Below are 16926 nucleotides of genomic sequence, written 5' to 3' on the forward strand. Positions count from 1 at the left end.
GCAAGAGTTGGCAGAAGAAGTGGTGACAGAAGTCCAGGAGATAAGTGGGTTGTTAAAGAGAGAAAGTAATATTTTTATAGAGCACCTTGACTCGATCAAAAAATAACTGCACTGATAGATATTGAGAACAAAGTTGAGGAAGTAACAAGCGCGCGCTTGAAAAGAATTGGCCGCGCGGGCGCCAAAAGTGAAAGTGCATTGCGATGTACTTAATTGCCAAAAGTGATCGCGACAGCCGACAGATGGCAGCTGCACACGCGCGTTACCGCCAGCTTGAGGCCAGCAAAAGCCTCTGGTAGCACTTTAAAAACCCCTTGCTAAAAGTCGAGGAAGCAGCGCATACGCTGCTCTAGGCTCGATCTAAAAATGGAAAGCGCTGTGCTAGAAATAGCGAAAGGGGACAATGTGAAGAGAGCAGGATAGAGTGGTATACTGTATTAAAGGAAGCAGACAAATGGAAAAGAAGGAACAATAGTTCAGAAAAGCGAGAAACAATATGCAGAATGGAGACAGGAAGAGGGGCGGTTTCTGTAGAGCAGGCCAAACTTAAGATGAGGAAGGAGGGAATGGGAATCAAGGAAAGTCAATAGCTGTTGGTGCACATATGATTTGAAAAATTTACAGAGAAATAGGGAAGAGATGTAGGGTGAACATTAGAGGGCATTCAAGATAAAGTGTGGGTTTTCGAGGGTAGGATAAATGTGTGTTTAAAGGAAAAGGTAAAGGACCTAGATAAGTCAAATATTGAAAAGAGCAATGGAGGTCCGCCAAAGGTCCCAGAGGGCCACCACAGGAGTAGCATGCTTAAATAAAGTAGAATTCAGAATTAGATATTGGAAAGAACAAAGCAAGAGAGACACTTTGCTGATGAAGTGGAAGAAGACAAAATGAGGCAACATAAGTTACACCACTGACCGGCCAACATCCAATCAGGATTCAGAAAGAACCACAGCACTGAAACAGCACTCATCACAGCCACTGATGACTTTCGGACCATCCTGGACCAAGGAGTAAAAGCGTCCCTCATCCTGCTTGACCACTCCACAGTATTTGATGCAGTATCCCACAAAACACTCGTCAGAATACTCGACAAGATCGGCATCCAAGCACCCGCACTTCAAACATATCTGTTCCTTCCTCACCGGAAGAATGCAAAGAGGCAGTCTATCACCCTTCACATCCGATACCTAGAACCTGATCTGTGGAGTTTCCCAGGGATTGTCCCTCAGCTCCAACATCTTCATGACACCGCTCAACAACATCATCCGATCCCAAGACAACACCATTATCCCCCTTTGCCGATGACACAAAATCAGCTTCTGCTTGATGGGCAAGACAGCCACAACCAACTTCACCAATTGCATCCCCATGGTAGCAGAATGGATGAGAAGCAACTGCTTCAAACTCAACTCCGACAAGACAGAAGTACTCTGTTTCCAAAACAAGGCCGCCCCATGGGTCGCCACATGGCAGCTGTCAGAGCTAGGACCAACACCAACCGACCACGACAGGAATCTGGGGACCACACTGGACTGCAAGCTGAACATGACCGCACAAGGCAACACAGTGAGCGTCTCCGGCTTCCACATCCTAAGAATGCTACAACATTACTTCAAGTGTATGGTCAAGCAAGCACTCATCACTAGCATGCTCGATTACGGCAAAACACTCTACATCAGAATCTCTAAGCAGCTCCTAGACAGACTTCAGACCACCCAGAACACAGTTGCAAGAATCATAATCGACTTCCCACTTCAAACCCACTTCTCATCCCACCTCAAACAACTCCACTGGCTTCCCATTCACAAATGCAGCCAATTCAAACTACTCATGCACACATACAAAGCCTTACACAACACTGGCCCAACATACCTCAACAACCGCATATACTGTCACCACCCCAACAGACACTTACGCTCAGCCTCACTTTCCCCTCGCACACATCCCCAGCATTCACAAGACCAGAACAAGAGGTTGTTTGTTCCCATATATCCCATCAAAAACATGGGACAGCCTCCCACAACACATCAGAGCCTCCTCCTCACATCTTGAGTTCTGCAAGATGCTGAAGACCCAGCTTTTCGATTTACTCTGAGGGGACAGTCACCTACACACTTGCTCAAGTGCCTGGATACCATCATGGGTGATTAGTGCGCTATACAAATAGACAAACGATAACACCATTTAAGATCAATAAGGTGATAATGTTTACAAAGCCAGCAGCGGAGATAGAAAGATCTGGGAGAAAGAAGATCATTGATACGGCAGAGGAATTCAAGGCATGATGATTGTTTTGGACTATTCCCCACAGTGAAGCCAACAATTGCACCCTAAGTCATTCAGAAACATCCTTTCAGTCTCCTACTTTATAGAACTCATCTGCTGCCTAAATAAATGTAAGCCGGACAAGAGTTGAACGAAGATGCATGTAATTTATTTTAATATTGTTATGCTGCCAAGAAGGCTCAAGGAAAGTCAACCGAAGGTATGACTTGAATTATAATCTGTATGCTGAAATTATAGCGCGTCTTCTCAAAACACATTCACTTCCATACCTTTCATTTTTACCTTCTCTTATTTTCCCAGAAGCCATTATACAAAAGACCGCCTATGTCTTGTTACCCCTTGTTAGAAGATCTGATCAGGAGATCTTTACAAAAATGCAAGGCAACAAGGCAGTAAAATAGGCTGCAAAAAGCTGAGAGAATCCTTCAGTTGGACATTGTAGTTATGATGAAATACTCTAACAACGAGACAATAATTGCCAAAAACGCTGGGTTGAAAACGTTAATCAATATTTTAGATAGTCAATGTCAAGCTGGTCAGAATAAAGTACAATTTAGAATGAAAAATGGAATGGAAAATAGTGTTCGGGTTGAACTGAGCTGTGGTGCAAAAGGGCAATCATGGTGGAGTAGCAAAAATCAGGGAAGGCACAGAGGGACATTCCCAAAAGTAAATAACTGGGTATAGGCCATGGTGAATGGGGAGGGAGGGGGTGAGAGAGAAAGGGACTTCAACAGAGGTGTAAGGAGGGAACCCCAGTGATCAAACACGTCAGGTGAGGGAAAGCAACCAAAAAGAACAAATAAAAACACCCCAAGTATCCAAATAGGTTTGTTTCAAATGTAAGATTTTATATGTTGATGTCTTCTAACACGTTTTCCAATCTACATTCTAGAGGAAAATGCCCACTTAGCACAAAGATAATAAAGTTAGGTGTCCTGCATCATTGGAAAATGAAACGCAAACCTTTCCAGAACCCTGGGCAGATTGCTTCTTGAGGTAACTTAAATATATGACTGCACTGAACCCTCCCTTTAGGACTCAGAAGTAATGCAAACTATACTGCACTTTCCTAAGTGAATTGAATGTTAAATGTCGTATACTTGTAAAGCGCACAGCTGCCCCAGCAAAGGGGCGTCCCAGCGCTGTATACCGCTGGGGAACCCATCCTGGCTTTCCTTGTGACATGGTCCCTCCTGGGCATCTCCAAGGTGAAGACAAGCATCCCCAGCACTGATGGGGCCGTTAGTAGAGATTAAGCAAGCTATTGCCCAGAGTTGCTGAGTGGGACCCATGGTTGGAGTAGGCCCCGAGGCGAGAATTATCGAGTCCGCTGACCATGGCCCAAGACCCTGCCGCATCGGGAATCGAACCCTGGTCCAGGGCCGACTTCTGCTTCCGGGTCTGCCGCCTCTAACCAGTGAGCCACACCACTCCACTCCACATTCCTGACAACCATTAGGATGATTAAACTTGGTGGCTAGAGGATTCAGATGGCACTATCAGAATCTCAATTTAAGCCAAGTAAAGCCCTCCTAACTCCCTAGAACTATAGAGAACCTTCATTTGTATGGGCCAGCTACAGCTCGCAATCTCTTGCAAAGTTCAAAACTCAACTAGAATGAACATGAATTAATAAAGGGCATCCTCGTGCATAAGCTCACGGTAAATACTTTGTTTTCTCACATCTACTCACAAATATTTTTTCTCTTATGAGAAAAGAAATACATACTCAAGGCATTATAATTAATTGCTGGTACTTTCTTCAGAGAAAAGCTCTTTCAATTTCACCTATACCAAACGTTTTTGTTTGTCTGCACAAACGAAACGTCCCAAAGTGCAAAACAATGAAGTAGGAATGTAATTTATTTATCCACGGTGCCAAACCTACAGCTCTTTAACTGCTTGCCAATCATTTTTTGTTGATAACTTTATCATTCAAGCTCCAGAACGTTTATTAATCCATCAAAACATGGTTGATATTGCATTAAATTCAGTGTTTCTACGGCTGTCTAGTTCATTTCAAACAGAACCATGGTGTTGAAATGGACTAAAGTGAGCTCAATAAATGATATGGTAGAATATAAGCAAGGGAAAACACTAGCTGGAAAAAAACACGAAGCTTTCCCTATACATAGAACTTATTTTGTTGCTACACCATTTCCTTATGTTTTCACTGGCTACACTATTTACATTGCTAAACTATAATGTGGCACTCTGCAATCAGAATGCCTATTTTTTATCTATTTTAATTTTAGATATAGTGGCTAGACCCTAAAGCAGTGTTCTCCAACTTTTTCTGTAACAAGAGCTACTTCTGTTCAATGAAAGTCATCCCAAGCTACTAATACTAGTGATGTAATAGTGACTACTCCATTCAAGATTGTCAGTAGTGATCACATTGGTGCATTAGGGAGGATTTCCAGCAGGAATGTAAAAAACGCTTTGACAATTTGAATTAAACTATTAAATAGGTACTACATACAACTCATACCTGTAATCTACATGGCACCAAGGTATACATATGAGTATTACATCTCTCCAACTCAAATAATAGTTGTAAACACATTTTGAAAATCCAACAATTGTTCTCCAAATATCAGCTTATGAATTCTGAAAATACACACACTTGTGTCTTGAATAATTTCTTTTTTAACTTTGGTATAAATTCAACCAAGCAAAAGCTTTCATAGCAGTAGGCTAGGCTGCCCACAAGTGAAATAATCACAGGTAGCTAGAGGGCTGCTGTTAGCTCGCGATCTAGGCATTGGAGAAACCTGCCCTAAAGAGTGACAGTTATTTACAACAAAAAAGTTAAAATGAAAAGAACTTGCTCAACATCTTTAAGAGGAAAAGAAATTAAATAATAAATACATTAGTTTACAAGTGGGAGCAATGTACACATTTGTGGTTGGCATTAACATAACCCTTGAACATTTAAAACACATACATTTGTAGTGGGCAATGATAAAAAACATGATAGAGAACAGCAGTACAATAGACGTTACAGGAAAGAAGACTGTGTGGGAGTGTAGTTAGTGTCTGACTGATGCATACATCAAAGTCACTTGAACCTCTCCGTTGTGTTTGCAATTTAGTATTTACAATTTGACATAATGGGCTTAGTAGTGGTACAAATGACAGGTTTTATACAACCGAGGTCAGCAATAGTGCAACAGTAATAGTTCTATACGATAAACAGCTTAACTTTAATGACTTGAACAAAGTGAGCGATGTTAAGACCGGTTAAAATGTGATCACATTGTGTTCTCAAGCTCTGCAATGAGGAAGCTAGTCTTACGAGTGTTGGAAGAGAATAGCATATCCTAGATACACTCCCTGAGTAAGTGTATGCTAGATTGAAAAAAACTGTAACAAAGGCTTTTGAGAAATGGTTTATATTTGGTTCTTAGATTGAAATTTTTACCAGTTTCCGTTTTTGTGCAAGGTACAAGGCGTGATTAAGGTGAATTTGTCTGTATGGGCAACACATATTTTGTAAGAAGAGCCAGGTTCAAGTGTTACCTTTTTTATTGAGTTTAGAATGTGAGTAATACTGTTACATTTTTAGGTCGAGCCTGGGCAGCACATGCGCTGCCCTGCGAGGCATGCTGTATTCAGATATGGATTTCAAGCTCCGCCCACTCTCCGCCCATATTTTTTATTGGCTTGTGTTGTTGTCTTTGGTAAATGCTGGCTTCTGATTCGTTCATAGGCTTGAAGTCCCTCCTTAGTACCACCTTGTCTTCATTTGTAGCTTCCCACGAGGACACCCACTGTTACATGTGTTGTTGCCCGGTATGCTTTAATTACAGCCTCTGAGCACTATTCTGTTAACTGCTTTTCACCTCCCTGCAAAAAGGACACACTTTCCTGCAATCTGCAACTGCTTTTTATTTTTTAAGCAGCGACGCAGCGCTTTATCTTTGTTTATGGTTTTGTTTAAAAAATGGTGGCTGTGCCATTTAAACACCGCGGTTCTAAGCCCCTCTTGTTGTTCTTTTTCAAAGACAAGGCAGTTTTACGTTCCAGAATGGCGTCCGCACATTTATTTTGTAATGTGTGGCTTATTTATGTTTTAAAAACCAAAACATAAATGAAAGGCATTGTCATTTACAATGCCAATAGATCAAACTCTTGTAAGTGTGAGACCTATTGCATTGCAAATGCTTGTTTGGTTGACCTGTCAGGCTGAAGGGACGAGGATAGTATTTTATGCAAAATACCTTCAGTATCTGTACAATGGCACTAATATAATTCCAAAGATAAAGGCTCTGAAATAACAGAGCAGCTTTGGTAGAATTCGAGCACATTTTGTGAGTACTTTGATAAGAAGGTTAATAAATATGGCTGATCTCACAATCTTAGGGGCTGTACCTTTCCTATGCATTCAGGAGAGAGGAACTTGGAGCTGTCTGGTAACAATAGGAAAGCTCGGTCTTTTGAGAGTAAAGTTTAAATTTCATACAGGTCATCCATGAGCATACTTCAGAAGGACATCTGTGCTATTAATCTTGAGGTGCAGCTGCACATTGCACACATACTAGTGGAAGGCAATGCTTCCCTTAGCGCTCAAACATACAAAATGAATAACTGGAGGGGATGGGACAAATCCTTGTCGCATTTCACATTAAATGGCCTAATAATAGTGGAAAAAGTTGTACAGATACTCTAATATGTCACCTGGTGCTCGCTGAAAACTCTTCTAGAGAGAAACGGACAGAATGGCAAGGCATTGCTGCTGGACCTAAAGGCTAGCCCTTTCTTTTAGCCCTTTACTACCTCCAATAACATTTAAAACAATTGCCTATCACACTGGTTCAATTCCATCTATAGATTATAACCTGACTGAGACACTACAAAACGTATACTGTAGAACAGACCCAAGATTAACAGCCAAGAAAAAAAATCTAAAAATCAACAATTACGCTCATCTATTCAGGATGCATCACCATGCTGACTTCACACTCTTCACTTAATTCCTATAGCCTATTCTACCCGAAATAACTTAGGTTCCATAGTGAGGAATATATGTAAAGTGAAACTGGCATCTCGTGATAATAAATACTGTATAACCTCCTCCAATCAATATGTCATGCTAACAGCTTTGCACAATATAGCAAGATGCCCTATAGACTGCAAGAAACCAATGTCTGGATAAGAAAGGTCCTATATAGAATCTCAGTTGACCACTTAATAATAAAACATGCATCTCTTCAAGTAGGATTACTTCCTTCGCTGCATTATACAGAACCTTATAGCAGAAAAATATTAAATCACGTTGTCATCGTGTTTCCTGCAATTAAACAGTTCACTAATTACCTTACTAAAGATGTACTTATGCCACTGGCAGGACGGTGATCAGGACTTTGTACATGCTGATCGCACATTAGGAATGTCCTAAACTACAATATGCTGAGCAGTCAGCCGAAGCAAATACTGAACAGTGCTTAACACAACTCACCTTCTGGGCAATACCAGTGTCTATGAATAAATCAAGCAAGGTATTATTCCGCACATACTTAAGCATGCACCACTTTAAAAAGTGCAAGTAACTCTATCAAAAGGCAAGCATGGACAGAAGCTCATGTACCAGGCAACAGATGAAACAAAAAGAAAAACATTCTTATTAAGTGACCATAAAGAAATTACATGTTTGAAAGCATTTAGGTATTTATAAACCTGCTGCATCAATGTCTAGGTAAAGTGTACTCATGCATAGTTAAAACAATTACAATTTCATAAAAGTATACTAATTATCATGATATTGCAACGCAGCTACATATGTAAACAGTTGACATGTAAACACTGTAAACAGTTCAAAAAGATAAGAACTAAATACAGAATATCTTGTTAGCTTTGTGCTGAATAAAACTTCATTAATAAAAATGTATTACTACGCTGCTCCCTGTGCAAATACAAAACCAAGGTCAAACTCTCAGGGGACCCTTTTTTCCAGTATTTTCAAGTGCATATGTGTAGTACAAAACGTTGCCATGTGGTGCCTCTAGTTTGATAATTAAAAACATTGCATGCACATAAAAGCAATTTCTAACATGTTACCCATATAGTGAGTCACCACTCAGGCGGTATGGTTAAAAAACATTTGACTTCTCAAGAGGCACTATTTTCTGGTATTCGTAAAGTCTGAATATGTAATTCAAAACGTTGACATCCAGTGCATCTAGTTTGCTAATTAAAGCCATGGCATGCACATAAAAGCAACTTCTAACGTATTACCTAGATAATACAAGAAATACATTAAAATATTAGGGTTTAAACACAGTCAGTCACTGCACAATATCATAATCAGCTAAAGAGCTATACCCAGCAAGGCGAAAAAAATGACCAAGGTCTACTTCACAGGAAACCCCTTTTTCCTAATGATAAGGTGCATATGTACTGTGCATGACTTCTGCCATAAAGTCTGTTTTACCATACATGTGCTAAACAAATAGTTCTTTTAATCTAACGGACTTAAACTGTAGAGGGGCGTGCAATTTCAATGGATATCACATTATAAAAGCTTATAAAACATAGACCAGATCACCTATGTACTAGTCTCCAATTGAGACACACGATAAAAGTCAGATATTGTTTTTTGCCAACTCCTTAGCTGCTATGTTCAAACATTTTACTGTTTTACATGCCAATTGCATGGGAACTCCACTCAGTAATGTCATAACAGCAGGTCGACATGACCTCATTTGCAAGGTTCATAATGTAGGTCATAGGAGTCTTCGTCCCTGTACCAGCAAGGCTGAGCAAACACACTGCAAATTGAGCAGAGATTCATTTGTTTGGCCACAGAGCCGACATTCTGGAGTGGCATCAATGTCTTTTTCAAGCTCTCTCACGGACCAGTCTTTCAATATCTCTGTGTACAAACTTGCATACCTATTTTACATTATAAACACTGGATTGCTCAGTCTTCAAATAACTCTTTTGTGATGTTCGAAAAAAGATAAAACTGACAAAACAAGAGTAATGTATTTTGTGGCATTAGAGTCCAAAGCTAACCCAGAACCAGCCACCTTCCACGACAAACTGACAATCTTGCTACAGCACGCATGGAGATTTACTTTCATATGTACATGTTAAACAAGAAGGTCATTGTCTGTTTTTTGGGGGAACTTAATCACACGGAGGCAAAAGTCATACAATAACCATGCATCTAGACAAGTTTACACCACTGATTTCAGAAAGATCCTCTACAACAAGTGAAGCTCTAAGATCTAATCCAACCTCTCAATCATCAATTGATCACTCCTTATAAACCATCAAATGTCATGCATGAATGCCTTGACGGAAAACTTAAGTCCTAGCTTGCTCTCTGCTCCTGACCTACAAATAGCAGGCATTGTCACAACTTCTAACTTCATTAGTCTTCAATACATTATAATGTGAAATACATTCCTATGTGCAAGATATTGTCAACGAATGTATCTATTTACCACCGATTCCTGCCACAAGTCTTTATGTAACCATCTCCCCACCTAATATTTATTGTATAGCCGTATTGTATACTACTTAACTATGCAACATGTTCAGGTAGGTACATGTAACATTGATTTGTTTTAGTTTCATTTAGCTAAAAAATATTCAGCTGCTTTTTAAGTGACCATTCCACTGCCTTCTTCTCTACCATGTTGCTAGTATAGTATAAATAATTGTAATTTAAATTTTTTAAAAAACCTTGAAAAGGGTATTCTATTCTTGCTAGGATTTGCAGGACGATGCCTGTTTGCAAAAAGTGGGTGTCTAAATGACACACTGTACAGGTCGTCAGTAATTTAAGACATGGAATGTGTTAAAGATAAAAACTAATACATGGGAACAGCTACCATAGTGTAATTCCTCCACAGAATACACCGAGCTCATTGTATACTGTAAAGACACCTCCATGTCTTAAATTGTCTGACAGCTACACTTCCAAACATGTTTAGTTTGTTGCGGCCATCTAAATAAAGAATGAGCAATTAGGCCTTGACAACAGTTAATAGGCTTTCAACAACGTTCACAGCTATTATCCCAACCAGCTGATTACTTTGAACAGCGCCACTAAGTTGTAAATGGATGTGCTGATCCAATTTCCTTAAAAACCAAATACACGCGGTCAGTATTACTTACATTAGGCACGGCAGTATAGAAAAAAGCACAGCTTTACAAAAAAACAAACAACAAAAATATGAAGTTCGTCTGTTTATGAACTGTTAACTTCTAATGCATTCTGAATACCCTCAATTCATCAGACTTAACTCGTATTGTTGGCTAAAATTCCATTGTAACTCTGCTAATGCAATGTTCCGTTGAGGTCTGCAAAGCGCTTAGATACCCTTTGCGGTCTAGTTTGTTATATGTAAGACTGCAAGACTAATAAATACATTAGAAAACAAGAGACCACTTATACAGAGTCACTGTATAATTTCAATTTTAAAAAATCATTAAAAAAACAAATGCAGCTCTTTTGCTAGTGATGTTTTGGTAACAATCCTTTAAATTGCACAATGCATGTTATTTTTTTTTAAGAAATCAAGAATAAATATTTGTCTAACGAAGCTCTCAACTGACAGACAGCTACAATCTCCCAATGTCAAATAAACACTATGGCATAAACATTTTCTAAAAAAAAAATGTAGAGTAAGTCAAATAAATAGCTGTTTTGCTTGCAAATATGAGGTACTGAAAGCTAATATAATTAAAAAAAATAAGCATGCACACTTACAATCAGCTTTTCACTGAAAAAATGAATTTCTTTTAAACGGATGTAAACGAAAAGCACAGGTTTTGCGCAGTCACTCAAAGTGAAAGGAAGCAACAGGTAAAGCGGACTGAACCACTGACCCATTCTGTATATGCTGTGGTGGGGTGGGAGCAAAATGTGACTTACAATTTAAAAGACAATTGCCTGATGTCGGCTAGGCAAATATTCTTCTCTGTAACTAAATTATGTATAATTTGTTTTTAGAAAAGCATTAGCCTAAAGAAACAGCTAAAGCGGTCTCTAAGGCCAGACCTAAAAATACTTTCACAAGTTTCAGCAGGTCCCTTGAACTAACAGTGAAGCAGGCGAACTCTGGTAATTAAACTATAATAGTCAAAAATACTGCTGGTGAAACAATTACAGGGAGCAATCCCTGCACTGTCATCTTTGTTGTTTGATACCAGTCAGTATGGATCAATCAATCAATCAATCAATTGGCTGATGGAGAAACACAGAATCATATAGCCTGTCGCTCCCCACTACACAGGCCTACGATGTTTTCACACGTAAGCAACACAGCTCCTGCATACAATGTACTTCACTAGCAAATGCAACTGAACTTGCGAAGCGTCTTCCTGCTCCGCAGTACATATTAGAATTTTCTAAACATGAAAAGAGAATACAACATAAAATTACAGGAACGCCAATCAAGCTTTTCTGGTTTTCTTAGGGCAAAGGACGCCTATCTCGTTGGTTAAATGTTGCGTTATCACTATTTAGAGTGTTTTTTTAGGTATATATATTCAAATCGTTTTGCAAAGCAATGCTCTTGGGTAAACACGAAAAATATACACTTTCTGGTAAGCCTGCACAGAATGCACACCTCCGCCCAAGGGAAGAATGGGCTGTGTCTGTCACCAACGAAAATTCCTGACATGCAAGCAGTCACAAATGTCAGTTTTCAGAGAAGCTTCATCCACAGTCATCAATCATAAGAAATCAAATAATTGTAGTAATAGTAATTAAAACTTGTTGACTCCAGTCATTCACTGTTCTCACACTCTAGTTATTAAACCCTAAACAGTTCACATTAGAAGTTCCTAACAATTCCGGAGTTGATAATCAAGCCCAAAGTATTTAACAGTGCAGGGTGAGTCAAACCTTTATGGAAGCATTCGTAGTTGAGAAAAAGATAAGTACAGGAGACAGGAGTCTATCCAGAAAATGAGCCCCATTCCCGTTTTTCATGAGGGTTGGATAATTAGCCACTCAATACATATAAAGAATAGCTACCACTCGGGTCTGTTGGCTCTGTGGACTAATGCGTCCACTTCAAGGACCTGTGTTCGACCTCATTGTCACAGGTTAAAATCCCAGCGGGTCCACTCAGCCTTTCATCCATCTGAGGTCGATAAAATGAGTACCATTGAGTTGGGTAAAAATAAACATCTGTTATTCAGTGCCAAGATACCTCTGGGTGAATGTGCGCTTTACATATACACGTTATGTTACTCTTACAGGGTGTGTGGCCCGCCACCACAACAATCAAGACCAAATGCCAGTCATCTTCAGGCCAGGCAATTCCCACATCTTCCTCTATGCATACCACGAAGTTGGAGTAGACTTTTGTAGTACAGGGGCCCTAGAGCATGCACGATATTACCAAATTACATATAAAATGAATTTAGTCTATGTGCGTTCCCTAAACCCTGGGTGGGACTATTCCCAAACATACATAAGCAATCAGAAAGAGATTGCTGACTACTCTGTAGTCAATTTGACTAAATTCAATTAACATTTAGATTTTAGAGTCTGAAGTCTAAAGGTTCGAGTTTCGGCAGGGATGCTTAACATCCTGTGATTCTGGACAAATCACTTAATCTCCCCGTGCCCAAAACAAAAAAAAATCATGTGTGTCTGTAGCGTAACTGGTGCTTATCTAAAACGCTCCAATACCTTCCGGTCGAGATCACCTTATATAAAACTCTCCAAAAAGTTAACGCCCTGCGATTTATTTTATCTATTTATTTAATGCATTTTTATAAAGCGCAGACTTTACCCGAAGGTGTCAGAGCACTCTACAATAGAACCAGTAACGTTACATGAGAGAACTGTTACAGAAATGGAACAAACAAAAGTAGCAGGCCATAGAATCCAAACAAAGCAGGCAAAAGGAACACATTATCAAACACAGCAAGCAGAGAATGAACAAACAAAAATATGAATATATAGGACATATTTACAATGACTAAAGAACTTCCTGGCAGGGTCTGAGAAGGAGGGAATTAGTTCTTAAAGTGCCTTTGGAATAGAAGAGATTTAAGATCCACTTTGAAGATCTGGATGAAGGTGATGGCACGGAGCAAAGGAGGAAGCGAGTTCCAGATTCTCACCGCATTACCTGAGAACGATTCCGCCATCAATTTTTCCCTTTTGAAGGAGGGAGGCTCAAGCAGGAACTTTTCTGCATTCCGAGAAGGTCTTGAGCCTCCAGACAATTTCAGTTTATTCGCCAGATAGCCAGGGGAGGAAGAGTGCAAAGCTTTTTGGGTGATGCACGCCGTTTTGTAGATAGCTCTAGCCTCGATGGGAAGCCCTTGGAGAGAAGTTCACTTCGTTTGGACCCTGAAATGAAGTGAGCTGCTGAATGGAGGACGGATTTGAGGGGGGGAGGGTTAAATGTATATAAGTCTGGAGTTCACCTATACCTACTGCCGAGGAGCAGAAGGTGTCCCTTTTTGACACTGCAAGATTGTGCATCATCTCCAAGGAAGGAGGTCACGACTGGCCACTGTACAGAGGAAGGCTAAAGAATAGTCAAGCATTCCTACATGCATTGAAAGTGCACTCTATTCCCCATGAGGAGAAGTAGGAACTCCAATTAAATCACCTGGGGTGACCAAGGATGGATGCAATACCTCAATAGTGCTTTCTCTTCCCTGGACCCCATGATCAGAAGTTCGATCGGTTGCACACTAGCCAGGAGTGGAATTATCCGTTTCAGAAAATGCATTGTGTCATTGCCCAATATGCGTACTGCGGGCACACAGCCTGCCCCACGGCTGCTAGCCAGGGTCTCTCGAGATCTCCCCTGGTCTCTTTTGTGCACCATTCCATGTTACCTAGAGACTCGCAGGCTTCATCCTTTTGTCTGGGATGCCTTCCTTTGTCTGAGCTGTGATTAGCCTTCTCTTACCTGATCTTCTTGGGCAGGTTCCCAACACCGTCTTTCCTTGACAGAATACTGGTAATGAAATCCCTTGCCTGTACACAATGGTCTCCAACCATGACTGTTTCTCAAGTGGCACCTATCACTATCTACCTCCGAATTATGTATTTCTTTATTCACACTCTTTGTATTGATATACCACATAAAGCCACGTACAACTATTACCTCAAGGTAGGAAACCGACTCACAACTAAATGTTTTGAATGACAATGCAAAAAAAAACTCAACAACATTTAACAAGCCTAATATACGCTTAGCAGCCCGTCATTGTGAAAAGGGCCACCACAGGTCCCAGACCTTGTAGTATTTCTGAGTGATGCCTACCCTCGATTGCACCTAAGTGGCACCTGCCCTGGACTGTACCCACGTGGCAGCTAGCCTGGACTGCACCCAAGGAGCCGCTAGCCTGGATTCCACCCAAGGAGCCGCTAGCCTGGACTGCACTCATGTTGCAGCTAGCCTGGACTGCACCTCTCCTGATCTACCCCCAGTTGAGCCTATCGTTTTCTGACCCACTGCCCGAGTGGGGCTTACCCTTGACTGCCCCTCCGCCCCCGCTGATCCTTGACTGCTGTTAGGTGTCTTCTAAAGCACTGGACTCTTCTGACTTCTCCAAATAGTTATCTACCCTGTGACGTTTTCCTCAGTGGTACCCACCCTAGTCTGCAACCCTGGGATCCCTCAAGGCGTCTCTCATTTCTGGACGTGGGGGGTCTCTTTCCATGTCTGTTCCCCAGTGGTACCCTGACATGCCGGCTAGCCGATGCTACCCTCTTGCTCCCTGGTCCCATGGGTGCTGTCCTCATGACACCTCGCTGTGCCCCTCTTGAATACTCACACGGCAGGGGAGGCGCTCAGGTTCACATCTTCAGGAGCATCGTAGAACTCCTCCGCGTCGCTGTCAGACGCCATGGGGCTGCACAATGGACCCCCGAGACCCGGACCCTCGGAAGCAGCCGGGCGGCTCCAACGCGAGAGCCGCAGCAGGCACCCACCTCCCCGGGGGCAGAGGCCCGGCGCTCCGGAAGGAGCTGTCACTGGCAGGGACGGGGCTGCCTCCTCCCGGGGTGACTGACGGGCCCCGGTCCGTGTGTGGCGAGTGTGGCTACCCCGAGCTCAGCGGCTGGAGGGTCGGGCCATGGCCAGCCGGTGGGTGGGACCGGGGCAGGGGCTCAGACTCAGGGTCTTGGCTTCAGCACCAGCAGGAACTACAGCCCACAGCAGCAGCAGGCGCAAAGCTCGCGAGATGTGCGGAGCACGGGGAGGAGACACCGGGAGGAGGAGCCGGAGCACCGGAGAGAAGTAGGAGGAAGCACGGGAGCAGGCCGAGGGTAGCAAAGAGAAGCGGAGATTGTGTTTACTGCTGCGTCTGGCCTTGCACTGTTCCCCGACTCCTTTTGGCACTTTCCCCGAACCGGTTACCGGAGCGATTATGATACTCCACGTCACCCGGAAATTCTCCATGACCTCTCTCGAATGTGGGGTTTCTTTTTTTACCTTACTTAAGATCCACTCTATCCTTCCTCCATGTGTCTGTACTTCTTTCCTGATATATTCTAGGCTGTTATCCATATTTTCTTTTCTACCTCCACTTTCGCTCTTCTCTCGTCCCCCTTTTTTCTTCCTTTTTTTGTTTTTCGGCGTCGTTTTTTCCATGAATCAGACATTGCTGTAGTGTTGCCACGTTCAATATGCTTAAGGTGCGTCTGTGATGACACAGGACTTCCAGTGCGAGGGCTGTCAAGGCGCATGGGTGAAAGTAAGGAGATGGGAGAATGAATGGAGCTATTTTTCTGAGCGAATGCCGTTTTGACTGCTCCAATCATATAGTCCCTCATTTTTCTCTCTGCCTCACCTGGCAGCCTATGCAAAGTTCTAGTTATGCATTTATTTGGTATGTGTCAGTTACTAAGACAGTGCACCGGCTAAGAGGCTATGTTGGCACTCGCTGCTCCTGTGACAGCTATTGGATATGCTGCAGAGAACAGTGTTTAAAAGTTACCCATCACTTACCTGCCAGTATGTTAAATTCTGGCATAGCACAGTATAGGAAAGTAGTATCTACTTCTTATGTTTACCCCCACTTTTTGCTAAGTGTGACAATGTTTTTGACTAGTCTGACTGGGATCCTGATAACCTTTTAGCCCTTTGTACCTGATTTCTGGATTTGGCGGCAGCAGTGGGGCATACGGATAGGGGGTGAACCACGCACCCCCCTCAAGGATCTTCACAACATCTCTTGCGTTTCCCGCTCTGCGGGAAACGCTCGTACTTGTGGGCTTCTTTGGAAGGAGGCTGGGGAAGACTACATACCCCACAAGGCAGAGCGGCATAATGACATCCTCCCGCAACGCCCAGAGCACAGCAGGTGCTTAAAATCAACTCCAGACCCGCGCACCGTGGGAAACCTTTTAGCCCTTTGAACTTGGTGTCTGGATTCGGTGGCAGCAGTGGGGCATACGGATAGGGGGTGAACCACGCACCCCCGTCAAGGATCTTCACAACACCTCCCGCGTTTCCCGCTCTGCGGAAAACGCTCATACTTGTGGGCTTCTTTGGAAGGAGGCTGGGAAGACTACATACCCCACAAGGCAGAGCAGCATACTGACATCCTCCTGCAACGCCCAGAGCACAGCAGGTGCTTAAAATCAACTCCGGAATCGCGCACCGCGGGACGAGCTGGGCGAAGCCCGGCCAAGGGTGGGCC

General features: G+C 42.3%; 1 protein-coding gene across 2 annotated transcripts in view; it reads right to left on the reverse strand.

Annotated features, from left to right (window-relative positions):
- WDR44 (WD repeat domain 44) overlaps nt 1–15611 on the reverse strand; it is a 593855-nt gene extending 578244 nt beyond the window's left edge. Inside the window, exon 1 of one of the 2 annotated variants that reach the window (XM_086918723.1) lies at nt 15058–15611. In XM_086918723.1, the coding sequence (XP_086774849.1) occupies nt 15058–15131 (74 nt within the window). In that variant the 5' untranslated portion in view covers nt 15132–15611. The remainder of the gene's footprint in view (nt 1–15057) is intronic. The other variant, XM_086918724.1, reaches the window with a different exon arrangement.
- Between the last annotated feature and the right edge of the window lie 1315 nt (nt 15612–16926).

The sequence above is a fragment of the Lissotriton vulgaris genome, chromosome 4_1, assembly GCF_964263255.1.
Source record: "Lissotriton vulgaris chromosome 4_1, aLisVul1.2, whole genome shotgun sequence".
Lineage (NCBI taxonomy): Eukaryota > Metazoa > Chordata > Amphibia > Caudata > Salamandridae > Lissotriton > Lissotriton vulgaris.